This window comes from Sceloporus undulatus, chromosome 10 (genome assembly GCF_019175285.1).
Source record: "Sceloporus undulatus isolate JIND9_A2432 ecotype Alabama chromosome 10, SceUnd_v1.1, whole genome shotgun sequence".
NCBI lineage: Eukaryota > Metazoa > Chordata > Lepidosauria > Squamata > Phrynosomatidae > Sceloporus > Sceloporus undulatus.
In genome coordinates this window covers 4,591,437-4,608,813 of record NC_056531.1, presented here as the reverse complement: position 1 = coordinate 4,608,813, position 17,377 = coordinate 4,591,437, and the positions used below count along the sequence as shown (strand labels likewise).

General features: G+C 46.2%; 1 protein-coding gene across 1 annotated transcript in view; it reads right to left on the bottom strand.

Moving 5' to 3' along the window:
* TMEM132B (transmembrane protein 132B) overlaps nucleotides 1-16,758 on the bottom strand; it is a 368,667-nt gene extending 351,909 nt beyond the window's left edge. The window contains exon 1 of the mRNA XM_042441369.1: nucleotides 16,180-16,758. Within this exon, the coding sequence (XP_042297303.1) occupies nucleotides 16,180-16,252 (73 nt within the window). The 5' untranslated portion in view covers nucleotides 16,253-16,758. The remainder of the gene's footprint in view (nucleotides 1-16,179) is intronic.
* Between the last annotated feature and the right edge of the window lie 619 nt (nucleotides 16,759-17,377).

The window sequence follows — 17,377 nt, the reverse complement described above, 5'->3', positions numbered from 1 at the left end:
GACCCTGGAAAAAGATACACCAAGAGGATTCAGCCAGCAGGGAAACCGACATTTCCATTCATATCATCCCCACCAGGACATGGAACTGGAGTGTCAGCTTCTAAATATCCCAGGGATCTCTCACATCACAAGAAGCACAAAAATACATTTTTTGTTGCAGCAGCTCTGCGGCAGCAAAATCCACTTCAGAAGTGTATTTCCACCAACAGAAGTGCTCAGAGAACTACACCCACCACCTATCCTCACCATGGTAGCCACAACCCACACCAGAGAACATGGAAATCAGTGATGGGAGAATGCCACAAAAGCTGGAATGCTATAATGAGACTGGGGCAGAGGGAGGGAGACAAGAATGCCAAGCTGAAATGAAGTGGAGCCATCAAGGCTGTCCCAAGACATTCTGCTTCTGCCTCAAGCAAAGGACAAGATGCCCCCCTGCCCAGATTCCATGACACTTAGATGAGCAGCTGAAACTTCCTCCGATAATGCCAATTGGGTAGACTTCCCCAGCACAAGTGAGGGATAAAGCAGACTGGTACAGGACAGGCTGTGGGACAAGGGCTGTCAGATCTCAGGGCTTGGACCCTGAGATCTCAGGGTGAGGTGCACGATGTCTTTGAAAATGTATGTGCATGGCTCAGTGACTTTTTATTTGATTGGCACATTCTGATGACACCACCAGAGTGGCTCCATGTTGCCTCCTATGACATCCCAAGGAACCATCCACAGAATATCTGGAATACTGTGTCTAGTACTGGAATACTGGGCACCACAGGTCAAAAAGGATGTTGAAAAACTGGAGCATGTCCAGAGTAGGGCAACCAAAATTATGAAGGGTCTGGAAACCATGCCCTGTGAGGAGGAACTTAGGGAGCTGGGTATGTTTAGCCTGGAGAAGAGAAGGTTAAGAGGTGATAGGATAGCCCTGTTTAAGTATTTAAAGGGGTGTCATATTGAGGCTAGAGCAAGCTTGTTTTCTGCTGCTCCAGAGATTAGGACCTCGAGCAATGTATAGAAGCTACAGGAAAAGAGATTCCACCTCAACATGAGGAACTTCCTGACAGTAAGAGTGGTTTGACAGTGGAAGATGCTCCCTCTGAGAGTAGTGGTGTCTCCTTCTTTGGAAGTCTTTAAACAGAGGCTGAGTGGCCAAGTGTCAGGTATGCTTTGATTGTGAGTTCCTGCATGGCAGAATGGGGTTGGAATGGATGGCCCTTCTGGTCTCTTCCAACTCTATGACAAAGCTTGGAAAAGGTCATTTGTTTGGAGTAAAGTCTCACAATCCCCCAGCCAGCATGACCAGTGGCTGAGAGATACGGGGGATTTATAGACCAAAAAAGTGATGCTGTGCAAACTGTGATGGAGGGTAATTGGTGCACTTGCCCCTTCATCCATAAATGTATCCAATATCCTTTAGCTGTTTAAGAATGTGATGATCCTGACAATTTTCCAGAAAAATTCAGCCTCTGCATGCAGCTACTCAGTTTTCTTCTTACACAGCCCCCCTTCACCTGTCAGTTTCTAATCCATTTTGATGTTATTTGGTTAAGCTTCAGCAAGGAGTGGCCTACAAATTTGGGGAAAGGGGACGTCCGGGTGCGGGGTTTGCTGCTTTCCCCAGCAAGAGTCTGATAAAACACCATCCTGAGCGCTCTGTCGGGAGAAAGGAAAATGCAATTTGCAACTCAAGAATCTGCGAATGTACTGGGAGGTTTTATGATTGGGGGGAAAAATCCCCCATGTGGCACTCTCATTCTCACTCATCCACTCTTTCCATACAGAAGGGATACAGTTAGTGTTGCCAAAGAGGCAAAAAGGAATATTCTCTGAGCAGCGCCTTTTCTCTCTGTATACAGCGATGGATGAGAGCCAGCATGGTGTAGCAGTTTGAACGCTAAACTATGACTCTGAAGGACAGGGTTCAAATCCCTGCTCAGCCATGAAACCCACTGGTGACCATGTCACATTCTCGCAGCCTCAGAGGATGGCCAGGACAAACCCCTTCTGAACAAACCTAGCCAAGAAAACCCCGTGACAGGTTCACCTTACAGCCACCATAAGTCCGAGACAACTTGAAAGCACACAACAACAACATGGAGATAGAATCAGAGAGTTGGAATAGACCGCAAAAGGCCATCAAGGGCCATCCAGTCCACCCCCTGCCATGCAGGAAATCTAAATCAAAGCATCCCCAACAGATATATACATTCCCAAAAAACCTTTCATTTAAAGCAGAAGTTGGCAAGAAGGTTATACACAGGCTGGCTGGGAAGGAACCTCCAATTGATAACACCAACAGAGGCAGCTAACTCCAAGCAGATAGAAAGTGTCCTTGCCTGTGAGAGTCCATTGAGAGAAAGCTGTTGGTCAAGCAGTCCAAGTCAAGGAAGGCAACAGGAATCAAGGTCAACACAGTCCAAAGGTCAAAGAAGACTGAAGTAAGAATGCAGGACTCTCAACACAGGTAACAGGAACACTGACCAAAAAACAAACCAGTTACTTCCAGCAACTCCTTAAGCAAACTCAGCTCTTAAATAGCCTGACCCCAGCTGGTTTTAATCAGAGCTTGCTGCTTAGCCTGAAGCCTGGCTGAGCATCTTAGCTCTGTCTTTTGTTGGATTCTTTTTTTCCTCCTTCACTGAAGACTTAAGACCCCAGCTATGTCTTCTGTCTCATCAGCTGCAGGTGAGTCTTGCCCTTGTCCTGCTGGCTGAGGCTGCAACTCCACAGGATGAGCTGACTGAGGCTCTTCTGCAAAGAGGGCTGGCTGCTCTGCAACAGGGAGAGCTGCAGGCTGTTCCCTGTCTGGAAGACTTGCCTGGGTCCCTTCCTCAGCCTCCTCATCGGACCCTTCCTCCAGGCCCCAGTCCTGCAGCTCTTGGCCCATGACAACTACAATCTCAAGGATTCTCCGGGTAAAGTTGGGACCGTTGAACCAGTACGAAACAGTTATTAAAATGTGAAGTCGAAGGCGTTCGTGGCTGGCATCCATAGTTTTTTGTGGGGTTTTTTGGCTCTGTGGCCATGTTCTAGAAGAGTTTCTTCCTGACGTTTCACCTGCATCTGTGGCTGGCATCTTCAGAGAATGATGACATGGAAGAGAGTGGGGTATATATATACACTGTGTGACCCCCATTCTCTTCCATGCCAGCATTCTCTGAAGATGCCTGCCACAGATGCTGGCAAAACATCAGGAATAAACTCTAGAACATGGCCACAGAGCCTGAAAAACCCATTAAAAACTGTAGTTATTCAAATATTAGTAGACATTTGCCTTTTTGAAGGTTTTGGTTAGAATCAGAATCACAGAGTTGGAAGGGACCTCAAAGGCCATCCAGTCCAACCCCCCCCCCTTTTGCCATGCGGGAACTCATGATCAAAGCCCTCCGTGCAACAAATGGCCAGCCAGCCTCTGTTTAAAAATCTCCAAAGGAGGAGACTCCACCATTCTCCCAGGCAGCCTACTCCACTGTAAAACAGCTCTCACAGTTAGGAAGTTTCTCCTAATGTTGAGGTGGGATCTCTTTTCCCGTGGTGCAAAGAAGCAATATGAAACCAGACAGAACACACAGAGAGAAATCTAATTAAAAGCATAACCCAGTGCAGACATAATGGGAAGCACAGGGTCCTGTTACATAAAACTACCTGTAGTGAACATCAGCCTCACCATCTTCTTCTTACTCTTTTTCACACAGAGGAAGAGATCAGAAGCATCTACTTACGTTTTCAAATCCGCCACCTTTACCTGCGATATGCAAAGTTGGAGAACCAACTGTTGTTTAAGCACAAGCTAAGATCTGAAACCATGATTTGATCCCAGATCGCTCTCAGCAGTCATAGTTTAAACAAACCATCATTCTCTGTATTTTGGTACAACAGAGAGTTGTGATTTCTTTACAAGTGGAAGTAGAAATTTCAAATCACTTTGTATGTGTAAGAAAGGTGACAAAAGGGAGGGAGACAAAGTATAGCTTGGCTCAGTCATGTAATGGGTTGTCCCATTGCATTTGAACCCGGTCGCTCTGTTTGACCCAGCTGGCCTTCCCAGGTAAGTTCTGTAAAATCAATTGGAGTGGGGGCAGAGTAAAGAACAAGCTAACTCATTTCAAACACATAGTAGTCGGGGTGTAAACTATTAATTCCATCTGTACACAAGTTGCAAAGCAGAATTTGCAAAACAGCTGAAATTGACAGACCTTTCCGAGTTTGTTCAGTTCTGGGAAGGCTGACAATGTACCAAGTTATTTTGGTTACAGTATTATAGACTTGTTGAGCACCACACAGATGTCAACACTCATCATAGCTTTTCTTCTGCCATGCCAATCCCCACTTGTTGTCAAGGGGCTTGATATCCAGACAAAGTTAGCTAAAGTGAAGTCCTGTTTCACTGCATTCATTGCATGCATTAGTTCAGATCTGGAAAATGGTTATAGTATCAAATGATACACATTGGAGTGAGAGGTCACAGAAAGGATATCAATGTAATGTTGGACTAGTGATGTTACATGATGTCCTACTCATCCCATACATCTCCGGAGAATAAGCTGTAATGATCCTGGAACATCTTATTAACTCTGTGAATGGTTTGTTGATAGCGTTTCATTTGCACCATAGCGAAGGTGCAGAAGCCAATAACAATTGATCGACGCTATTGTGGAACAATCTGGGACCTTTAGTGCCGGACATCCATATGCACCCAGCCCTATTAGCGGTGCCCGTGTGCCATCTTGCCACAGCCCTGCCCACACGGGGTGCACAACGATGTCACATGGGCGTCCGCGTGCCCAAAAAGTGCTCACTGGAAGCAGCAGCATCAGGGCGCATGAGCGCCATTATGGCACTCCAAAAAAGAAGCCGCTCTAGGCAGCTTCTTTTTAGGGAGTGCATCAGTGCCATGCAGTGCGGTTGGCAGAGCACCGACGGTACCATGTTCAGGACGGTACCATGATTTCCAGAAATACACAGTCACGCCCAAACAGCACATGTGGGAAATGTTCAATCACAATATAATAACAATACATGAATAGGATTCGTTTTGTATGCAGAATGCAATGCGTTTCTCTTTTGTTTCTGTATCGTTGTTACAGAACCATTGAGCAACTATGCGAAAACATTGATCACTATAGCGCTATGCTTCTGTTGTCTTCAAAGAGCACGATTGTTGTGGAATTGGCCCTAGTGTGATAATCTCCTAAAGCTTTTATCCCCCAGTTTTGGTACAGAAAGTGCTGGATGTCATCGGGGCTGTTTGCACCAGAACCGGGGTTCGGGATGTGCATCATCCAAGGGCTTACATATCTATAAGTGAATATTTCACCATGATTAACTCGGGTTGTATATTGTGGTTTCAGTCTCTTTTATTTGAATATGTATCTGCTGGAATCTCTTCCTGAAGAACCTCACAAGTCTCTCCGCAGTCACTGCCTGCTTCGTTTCAGAAGCCTCCAGCAACCTTGAGGACTAGAAGTGTCCTTTAATTTAACAACTTTTAATCAGTTCCAAAGGCCAGAGTACTTCAAGGCAATCAGATCTTAACCTTATCCCGGCTCATTCATCACAAACTCAAGACGAAAAATCCACTTAAGTATTTTTTAAAGAATTGTAACTGTATTTTGCAAAATGAAAGGGGAAAATTGTATGTGGAGGAGATAAAAATGCATTTAGCTTTCACCGGGAGGATAAGAAGAAAGCTTGTCCGTGAATATATGCACACGCGCACATGGATGCCCCTAATAGGCATGGCACTTTCGAAAGCAGGAAGGAAAATTTTGCACCGAAACTGAGGATCCTGAGCCATGCACAAATCTTACTAGTAAAGCCCCCACATGTTTCCTTTAAAAGAAGGCACTGTATTTTCAATCTCCGGGTGAAATAAAACAAAAAATAAAGCATTCTTCGACCGAAAAGGAGATCGTCCAAAATAACCAATCTATTCCAAAGGCCAAAGAGTGGCCTCCCATCTTTTCTTGTCTTTCAATGGCATCTTTCTGTTGGTGTTTAGTAAGCTGAGACGCCCATTTGAACAACTTGATTAAACCCAAGAAAACAGCCATGATGGCTCTCTTGTCACCCAACTTGGCTCCCCAGATTTTCATTACTTTTAAAGAGAAAGACGAGGAAAGTGTCAACATAGATCAACTAACGTCTCGCCTCAGTGATTCTTTGCTTTGAGAAGAAAGAATGAATGAACGAACAGCCAGCTCACTTGGCATAGGAAGCCAGGATGATTCTGGGGAGATAGGAGAATAGAGGACTGAAAATGCAATGGATGGGGACACAGGGAGGGAATCACCCGATGTCTGACGCACACAAAAAGCGTCTTTATCAACTCTACACTTTGTTATTGCAATGCACTGTGAAGTTGGTTTCAACTTATGGCCATCATATGAATAAGAGACCTCCAAGACACCCTGCTCAAAAGTCTTTCATTCTCAGAACTGTGGCTTCCCTGATGGATTCAGTTCACCTGTAATGGGGTTTGCACTTTACCTGGTTCCTATAGTGAGGAATAAATTAAAGAAGGTAATTAAATAACTTTAAGAAAAAGAGAGAAAGAGATGGGAGGCATCCTGATTAAATGCCGCCTTTATTTGCAAGCGATGATCGGAGAGCAGTGTCTCATGCCAAGAAACACTGGACATGTAAGGAGTAATTCAGACATCGGGGGTTTTTGACGCGACTAGCCCTGTTTAAATATTTGAAGGGATGTCATATTGAGAAGGGAGCAAGCTTGTTTTCTGCTGCTCCAGAGAACAGGAGCCGGAGCAATGGATGCAAGCTCCAGGAAAAGAAATTCCACCTCAACATTAGGAGGACCTTCCTGACAGTAAGGGCTGTTCGACAGTGGAACAAACTCCCTCGGAGTGTAGTGGAGTCTCCTTCCTTGGAGGTCTTTAAACAGAGGCTAGATGGCCATCTGTCAATGGGGATGCTTTGATTGAGAGTTCCTGCATGGCAGAAGGGGGTTGGACTGGATGGCCCTTGAGGTCACTTCCAGCTCTATGATTCTATGATTCTATGACTGTGCGGATAATCTCACTCATGCTTTCTGGGTTTGTTATTCACACTATGGAACCATGCATCTCTGCAAGTTCTGTTGCTCACACGTGCCAACACTCAAATAAAGATGGAGTCGACGACGCGAAGGCATTCAAACCACGTTCAAGGCATGCAGAGTTTTTATCCAGGTTTATCCCGGGTCTGTTCTCACTGGTTATTCACACTGCCGATGATGCAAAACCTAACAAAAAACCTTAGGAAAAAAACTGATATCAATTATCCTGGGTTAAATGGGGTTTTGGCAGAAAAACTCAACTTAATCAGATGCATTTGAAACACATGAGAACAACAAAGATTTAATTTAGATTCAACCTGGATTATTTTTACTATCTGAATTGGCCCTTATAGTCAGTAATTCAGGAGCATCTCTGGGAAAGAGCTGTAGCTGAATGTTGCAGCACATTTTTACATGCAAAAGGCCCCTGTTTCAGTACATTTCAAGGAAGGGCTGGGAAAGATTCCTGTCTGAAATGCTAAAGCCATTGCCGGTCAGTATAGACATTACTTAGTAAGACGTCCCAATTATCTGACTCAGTATAAGACATATTCTTATAAATTTATGCTCCTCTGCTTTGGGAGTAATTGAATAATCCCATGATAGCCACTGCAAAGCTGTTCCAACAGCTCCGCTCCCAGCTAAGATGCAAGGTTTGAGAAGTGAAACCTGCCGAAATTCACTAGAAAAACCCCGTAGACAGTTGAACCAATGGGCGGTGGTGCAGAGTATGCTCAGGTCAGACTAGATCCTGGGAGATCTAGGTTCAAATCCCCATTTTGGCATGAAGCTTCCTTGGTGACCTCCAGCCAGTCATTTCTTCTAGCCTTACCTCACAAGGTTGTTGTGAGAAGAAAGGAGGAAAGCAGTCAGCCATATCATGTATTTGGGGGGTTTTTATTCCTCGAAGGCCAAACAAGTAAGGCATGAAATAAAGACCAGAAAAGAATAAACATTTGGGGACTTTGCAGAAATCCTTAACCCATGTCGCATACGTTATGAAACCAACTGAAACCCGTGGAGATTGCTTTTGTTTTTATTTTGCAAGTGTCGGCTGTGTCGTGCCCAGCATGTCCGCAAGTCCAAAGCATTCTGTTCCCAAGGCATTTGGTTTAAGGGCATCCTCTGCAATGAGACACGCATCCTGGGGTTCTGTTGCACGCTAGACACTTATACCACTATGATTCCACTTCAGTTGCCATGGTTGCATGCTTATGAAATCATTGAGTTTTTCGCTTGGTGAGGCGCTGTGTGCCCCTCCTTCAACTACAAATCCCATGGTTGTCTGCCTTCGAGTCGTTTCAGACTTATGGTGGCCCTAAGACAAAACCTTTTTTTTTTTTTTTTTGGCAAGATTTGTCCAGAAGAGGTTTGCCATTTCCGTCCCCCGAGGCTGAGAGAGTGTGACCTGCCCAATGTCACCCAGTGGGGTTCATGGCTGAGCTGGGACTCAAACCCCGGTCTCTAGAGTTGTAGTCCAATGCTCAAACCAGTGTGCCATGCTGTCTTCCGAGGGTCACCAAAACTTGGAATTGACAAAGGCACACAGCAACAACAACTCCCCATTCTAAAGCATTGCAATCCCTTGCTTAAAAGTGGCGGTAGGAATTGTTGACGAATATGTTTTTTGCATTTTTCATCTCAACCTTTTGCCTTCTAACCCACCGCCTCCTTAGGATTTCTCTGAAATTCAAGTTGGCCCTCAGGCTGACAGCGGTTCCCCACCCTCCTGCTAGCAAAATTCACCAATATCATCAAAGTCCGCCTATCTGAAAAAGACATTTTCTGCTTGAAACAATAAACAAGATGATACCTCTATCTCTAGTCCACCTATAGAAGCATATTAATCTTATCTGAACATACATGATGGGATAGGATCCTACACCGTGTTAGAAGGACCGGCTGTCAAACATACTCAACTCTTTCCTCCAACATACGATGGTAACCCGGCAGTAAATAGCTCACTGTCACCCTGGTTCTTTTTGCCATCCACTCTGGGAATCTCTGATCTAGAATATTCTAGGGTTGGGCATGTCTGCTCTGGATCAATTTGGCCCTGCATTTGATTTGGTTTGGTTTCCAAATAGGCAGAGACAGAGACCATTTTGACAGGGGCCAGATGATCATACAGGCTACGCTAGGCTACAGCCTAGAGCCCATGCTTTTCACATCCCGGCTCTAGAGCCATCTACTATACCAATCTGCAAGTTACTGTATATAGTCATGTATAAGTCTAGAAAGTTAGGTTAAAAAATTGACCCAAAAAAACTAAGTAGACTTATCCATGGGTCAATGTAAGTACTGTACCTTAAATCATATATACGTATATCAGCGATGTCCAAACTCTAGTCCTTCAGGTGTTTTGGACATCAGCTCCCAGAAGCCTCAGCCACCTTGGCCAATGGTCTGGGATGCTGGGAGCTGAAGTCCAAAACACCTGGAGGGCCAGAGTTTGGACATCACTGATGTATATGTATATGTATATGTATATGTATATGTATATGTATATATAACCATACCCTGGTGAAAAGCAATCTGCCCTTGACCTACTACTCTCTCATCCATCTAGCTTTTAGAATGTATACAAATACAGTGGTGCCTCGGGTTACGAAATTAATTCGTTCCGTGGCACCGTTCGTAACCCGAAAAGCCTTCGTAAGCCGAATTGCCATAGGCGCTAATGGGGAAAAGCCGCGATTCCGTGCGAAAAAGCCGAAAAAAGCACCAAAAGTTTTTTCGTAACCCGAAAAAACATTCGTAACCCGGAACAATGTTTTCCTATGGGATTTTTTCGTATCCCGAAAATTTCGTAACCTGGGTATTTCGTATCCCGAGGTACCACTGTAGTTATGCCTGCTAGAATTTTGTAAGTTCTTTGGCATTGTTTTCCTTTGCTTCGTCCTTTACATCTTTCATTACATCCCCCTAGGTTTTACCTTCGTCTTATCCACGGGTCATATCAAAGTCCATAATTTTGACCCCCAAACCTGCCCTTGACTTATATATGAGGTCAACCTATAGTCGAGTATATACGGCAAAATGCCTTCTCCAAAGACTTGCCTGCCTACTTTCTGCGATTTTTCCTACAGTGGCACCACTTTGGGCAGTGATATGGGTCCTGCAGGAAACAATATTAAAAGATGAGTTGTGTGTTTGCTTTGGCTCGCCGAACAAAAATATGTACTAAGCAGTCTGCCAAGACTCCTGGCAATATTCAAGCAGCTGACATCCACATCCGAAGTTAGAGAACCGCTGCTTTACACCAGTGAAGGCTGTCGGTTCATTGAGCCCAGTATGCTTTGCTCTGGCAATGAGTCTTCAGCTCCAGAGTTCATCGCTCTATTACCTGATTTGTTATGTGGCTTCATGTCAACTCCAGCTTTTGGCGACCCTAGCCAAGAGTTTTCTTGGCCAGATTTCTCCAGAGGAGGTTCGCTATTGCCTTCCTCTGAAGCTAAGGGCCCAAACAGCCAGGCCAAAATAAAGCTACTTCGGGTCACTTTGGAGGTATGCTGTTTAAATGAAACATGCATCTTAAGAGGCCAGAAGTTGTGCCAAAGCCGCGCTCCAGTCTTTAGGTCTGGAGCATAGCTTTGGCATGGCTTCCAGCCTCTTAGAACGCATACTTCCAAAGTGGCCCGAAGCAGATTTATTTTGGCTTGTCTATTTGGTCTCTAAGAGAATATGACTTGCCCAGGGTCACTCACTAGATTTCCAAGCTGAGTGGGATTTATCATAGAATAAATCTGAGTTGGAAGAGACTCCAAGGGCCATGCAGTCCAACCCCAACATGCAGAAATACGCAATAAGAGCAGTCCCAACAGATCCAGCCTCTGTTTAAAAACCTCCAAAGAAGGAAACTCCACCACTCTCTGGGGCTGCATTTTCTGCTGTCAAACAACAATTATTGTCAGAAAGTTCCTCCTAATGTTTAGGTGGAATCTCTTTTCCTGTCGCTTAAATCCATTGCTCCGAGTCCTATTCTCTGGAGCATCAGAAAATAAGCTTGCTCCAGCCTCAATATGACATGCCTTCGAATATTTAAAAAGGGCTATCATATCACCTCTTAACTTTCTCTTCTCCAGGCTGAATATACCCAGCTCCCTGAAACGCTCCTCACTGAGCATGGGGACTTTTTTCCTGTGCCTTCGAGTCACCTCTGAGTTATCGCAACCCTATCCTAGGGTTCTCTTGGGCAAGATTTCTTCACAGGTTTGCTATTGCCTTCCTCTTAGGTGGAGAGGACTTGCTCAAAGTCACCCTGCAGGTTTCCAAGGCTGAGCGGAGATTTGAACCCTGGTCTCCCAGAGTCCTAACCCAACACTGAACCCACTGCACCACACTGATAAGATAAAGATGCTTAGTTTTTTGTGGGTTTTTCGGGCTAAGTGGCCATGTTCCAGAAGAGTTTATTCCTGACGTTTCGCCAGGAATCTAGTGAGTGCCCTTGGAGTCTCTTCCAACTCTGTTATTGTATGATAAATCCCACTCAGCTTGGAAACCTAGTGAGTGACCCTGGGCAATTCATATTCTCTTAGCTTCAGAGGAAGGCAATAGCGAACCTCCTCTGAAGAAATCTGACTAAGAAAACCCTTGGATAGGGTCGCCAAAAGCTGGAGTTGACTTGAAGCCACATAAGAAATCAGGTAATAGAGTGGTGCTGGCGAAACGTCAGGAATAAACTCTTCTAGAACATGGCCATATAGCCCAAAAAACCCACAAAAAGCTATGGATGCCAGCCATGAAAGCCTTCGACTTTACATACTTGGATTTGTTCCTGGAACTTTCTATACCCAAGGCGTACACTCTGCCACCAAGTTACTGCCGAGTAAGTAGAGCTTACAACTAATAGCCCAAGCGAAAGTAACCTCGCGACAGAAATGTAGGCAAGGAAAACTGAGTTTGAAAATGTTCATTAAAAGCAGGGTGGCAAAGTATAGTCTGGGGAGGGGGCATATGCGGCACCGAAGTCTTTTTGTGTGCCTCCTGACTTCATCCCAGGCTCCCCTGAAGTACCTTTTTACCAGCCAAAAAGAAGAAGTTGAAATGCCACTCCAGAAGCCTCCAGGAGCAGTAATTCGCTTTTGAAATAGGTTGCAAGGCTTCTCTCCCACGCACATGCAATTGTGTAAACGTGCACACACTCATACACAGTTTGATGTTTTAAAAAATACCAGTTTTTCAACACCAGAAACAGATTTTCCAACATTTTTCACAGTCCTCAGAAGGGCACAGAGGCAGAAAAAGTGCAAAAGGTTTTAAAACCTCTGTTTTAAATAAAGACGTAATAACAATGCTGGCTTCCTGCCTGATGAAGAACCCTGTGAAACCGAAAAGCTTGCCGAGACCCATCCTAGTCCAAGTTATTAAATGGAAAAAAAACCCTATTCTTTTAACAGGGGACAAGCAAGAAGGACTCAAATTCAAAGAAAGAGAGAAAGACAAGCCCCGGTTATCACTTTGAGCTTGGAAGAGCATCTGAAGCCACAGCTGTCAATGTGGCATCTGTGCCCTTCAGCAGCGCATTCCCCCCAGTTCCTAGTCCTGTCAGCAATCCACAAGAATAAGGCTACCCTTCAGAGAAGAGAGGAACAGGAGTAGCTGGTAAATCTACAGAAGGAAACAGAGGAGCCGAGTGGAGTGTACTGGTTAAGCCATGGACTAGGATTGCAAAAGCAGAAGTCCACATCCCCACTTGGACATGAAGCCGATAGGGTAACCTTTAGCCTGTCACTAGTTCTCAGTCTGAGAACTGAGAAAGATCATGGTGTGGATCAAACTGGGAAAGTGGACCAATTTGCTCTATGATTCCATCCACATGGCAGAAATCATCTGGTTCGACACCACATTCACAGCCGTGGTCCCATGCTACGGAATCTTGGGGGTTGTAGTTTGTTGGGGCACCAGAGCAAAGCTTCCTGAGCTGCCTAGGTTCCTAATGTCAGTCCCCTTCTGCAACATGGGGACTGGAGGATGGACCTACCCTACAGGGTTGTTGTCATGTAAAGCTTCAGGAGCTCATGTCTACATGAGGCTATAGAAAGACAGAAGCGTCTCATGGCACAGCTGGCCCTAGTGGATGCATTTCCAACGGGGGATGCATCCACACTACTGGTTTGACACCGCTTTGACTGGCATGGCTCTTAAAGCGGTGTCAAACCGGGTTATTTCTGCATTGTGGATACAGCCTAGGAAGTTAAATGCCACTGCTTGCAAGAAGTCTGCCATCCAAATCTATGCCAGGACTGACTCCAGAATTCCATAGCATTGAGCCATGGCAGTTAAAGCAATGTCAAACCCGGTTATTTCTGCAGTGTGTATGCAGCCTAGGAAGTTAAATGCCACTGCATGCAATGGGTCTGACAGTCACTTCTATGCCAGGGCTGACTCCAGAATACCATAGCATTCAGCCATGGCAGTTAAAGCGGTGTCAAACCCAGTTATTTCTGCAGTGTGGATGCAGCTTGGGAAGTTACATGCTACTGCATGCAATAGATCTGACATCCAAGTCTATGCCAGGGCTGACTCCAGAATTCCATTGAGCCATGGCAGTTAAAGCAGTGTCAAGCCAGGTTATTTCTGCAATGTGGATGCAGACATGTACTGTAGTTCAGAGAGCTGAGCCTCCTAGTATTCTGTCTAGGCTGCACTTACTAGTCTGAACTTTCTCTTGAACCCATTCCCCCAGCCCCAGGCTTGCCCTGATCCCCAACTGGGCAAAAACACAAGGGCATTGATAGTTTGATATGTATTTACTAGGAAATAAGCTCAGCCCAGGGCAATAGGACTTCTTTTCAAATAAGCGCAAAGAGGACTGAACACCTGTAACCCAGGAAGAACAGTCAAGTGCCCTGGGTTGCCTACAAAATTACCTTGTGCTCTCTCCTTTAGCAGTGAAGTTTGAATTGGGAGCTCCTGTCTTTTGCTATCTTGCTGGAATCAGTCAAGGGCTACAGAGCATATGCCCAAAGGGAGGAGATGTAGTCAATTGACATTGTAAGGGAAGGTGGGCACCTCTCCTCTGTCTGCTCTCCCATGGATGTGTTAGACTACATCTCTCATCATCCCCAGACTGCATGGCATGTTGCTTTGGATGAGAAAGTTGGAGACCATAGTCATATTAATGCATGCACTACAAATATCTTATTGTACCTAGGGTGCCAAGTGTCCCTTATTATAAGGGATGCTCCTTATTTGAGGGTTGGAAAGCTCATCCTTCATTCGACTAGCAGGTGTCCCAAATGCGACTAGAGGATGCCAGGCAGGCGGAAGCTTTTCCAAAGCCAACAGTTCCCAGCATTGCATAGCACTGAACCATGGCAGTTAAAGCAGTGTCCAACTGGGTTATTTCTGCAGTGTGGATGCAGCCTGTGGTTCAGGGAGCGGAGATTCCTAGCCCACTGTCTAGGCTGCACTTGCTACTCTGAACTTTGACACCAACAAAATGTATTCCTCCTGAGCTCCATGGGGCTTCCTTTTGAGTAAGCGGGATCTGAGCATGCCAAGAAATGAATGAGAACTTGAAGGGCGGTGAACCCAAAAGGGTCCTTCCATCCCATGCCCACCTTTCCACTGTGCCATTTAGACGTCCACACCAAAGCAATGTAATTGAAAGGGAGCTCTTTTGAACAAGGTCACCACCTTCTCACTAACAGGAGGTCCTGCACACTTTACAGCACCATGACAGACGCACACACACACACACACACACACGGAGACAACAACTATCCACAGTGACAAGAGCACATTGGTCTAAACCACGCCAAGGACCATATTCTGTCCAAGAGTACTAGCCCAACCTCTGGAAAGCTTCACCTGTGGAATCCCTGCCTGTCCTGTGTTGGTCAAAGGCACAAGGGCAGACCTTGTGGGCAAAGTGGCAACCCCGGAGGGACGGCGGAATGAGGAGACCCATTGGCACGCATTTGGGTGGGACAGAAGAGGTAGACCTAGCAACTGTAGAGCTGGCAAAGTTGAGGGCCAGAAAGTTCTGCTTGCATGCTTCCCTCCTAGTGCCAACCAGAGAGAGGATTATTTCAAGGCAGCCCTCCCTCTGCAAGACGGGCAAGGGGGTGCCATGAAATGGACCTACCTTGCAATTGTGTTCAAAGCAAGGAGTAGAAAAAGGGTATGCATTCTCCACCATTTGAAGGAGTCATTTCTCCAGCGCCTACTTTGCCAGTTGCCATTCTGGAAAGTCCCAGGATGGCAAAGGCTGCTGAACCACAGGAGACCAAGGAAGAGTCTGTAGGCTGCATCCGCACTGGAGAAATAACCCAGTTTGACACCACTTTTAACTGTCATGGCTCCATGCTATGGAATTCTGGAATTCTTGTTCGGCTTAGGAGAAGCGTCCTCCTGCCGGGCATCCTCCAATTCAAACCAGCATGCCACACAAGTCTAGGGATGATGAGAGCTGTAGTCTAACACATATATGGGGTGGCAAACAGCGAAGAGGTGTTCCCCTTCCCTTACAATGCTTTGCTCAGGTGCCATAGCCAACTACAGTTCCCAGAATCCCATAGCTGTGGCAGTTAAAGTGGCATCGAACTAGGTTATTTCTCCAGTGCAGATACAGCCTTGGAGCACCTCTCATCGTGGCACAAACTTGCACAGAAATGTGCCTGGGAGTCGCATGTTCCGCCTGGCAGGAGCATCCCTCACACGTGCAAAGGGCAATCCCCTCCCTGCAGCCCACTACAGATCCAGAACTTGGCGCATCCACACTGGAGAGATAACCCAGTTGTATCCAGGTCCATGGAGGATGGCAGGAGGAGAGGGAGAAGGTAGAAAGTAGGGATGCATCTCCAGATTACTTTTCCTTGCAAAGTGGACAGTGTGCTGCCAACTTTGCCCTCCAGAGCATTCCAAAGTGCAAAAGAAAACTATAGCTGGATATAGGTATATAGATGTCTATGAAAGTCCCACTATTATATTGAGGGGGGAGGTATCAAGGTATCAAGGTAGGGTTGTTTTTCCAACACCTGCAAAGACAGGTAGATGCCCGCCCGCCCACCTCACACCCCTCTCTTCCTTGTAACTTGGCTTGCAGACTTTTTTTTTTTTTTTTTCAAAACTTGCAAAGGGGAAAGGAAGAAAAAAGTCCCAACTTTTGGGAGCCTTACCTGTGCAGAGAAGTAAAGCCAAGAGCAGGTGAAGACTTTTGGAGAGGTCCCCTCTGGGCCCAGCAAAAGCCATGGTGGCGTTGGATCCTTGGCGGAGGTGGGTTTTCGAAGCAGGTGAGTAACCCAGACCCCCCCCCCAAAAAAAACCTCTTGCCCTTTCTTCTTGAAGATCTCACAGATTTCCCCGATCAGAGCCAAAAAGGTAAAAAGGTAACCCAAAAAAGAGAGAGAGAGAGAAAGGGTGATGGGGGTGTGCCACCCTGTTGAGCTGGACCTGTCTGGAGAGACTTCTGGTCCTAGGTTGTCCAAAGGAGCCAATGGTCCAGGCTTCCCAAGTTCTCCTTTCTGCCACAGTCCATCCTCCTCCTCCTCCACCTGGGCTTCGCAAGAGACTGGCTTTTGGAAAGGTAAAAATAAAATCAATCCATTAAAAATAAAAATGCAAAAAATGACTGGCCTTTACGCAACTGGGTTGAATGGACACCCAAGAAGGCAAGGAAGGTCCCTGTTGTTGTTGATGATGTTGTTCCTTGCCTTGGGAGAGAGAGAAAGAGAGAAAGCCGGAAAGAGAGAAAGCAGGGGCGACAGAAAGCAGGAAAGAGAGAGAGAGAGAGAGAGAGAAAGCAGGAGAGAGAGAGAGCCAGAAAGAGAGAAAGCAAGAAAGACAGAAAGGGAAAGCAAGAAACAGAAAAGGCAAGAAAGAGAGGAAGAGAGAGAGAGAGAGAGGAAGGAAGGAAGGAAGGAAGGAAGGAAGGAAGGAAGGAAGGAAGGAAGGGCAAGAAAGAGGGAAAGTAGGAAAGGGAAAGCAAGAAAGAGAAAGCCAGAAAGAAAGAAAGCCAGGGAGGGCACCGAGGATGCCAAGCAAGGAAATCTCTCTCTCTCTCTCTTTCTTTCTTTCTCTCTCTCTCTCTCGCTCTCTGGGAGGAAGGGGTGGCCAAGGCAATGCCCAGCTGAGGGATGCCCCCCAAAATCCCAGCAGAGAGCCCTTCAGGCACAGAGAGAGAGATGGAGACAGAGAGAGACTCACAATCTCTCTCCGATGCCCGTTGCTGCCTGGCACCCGCTGCCTCTCTCTGTTTGTCCCTGCTCCTTCGGTGCCAGGCTCGGCGAGGGGCAGCCGGTGCCAGGCTAGGAGCCAAGCTCGGGAGCCCGGGGCTGCCCTGGAGCCCTGGGTGCCCGGGGAAGAAGGGGAGGCTGG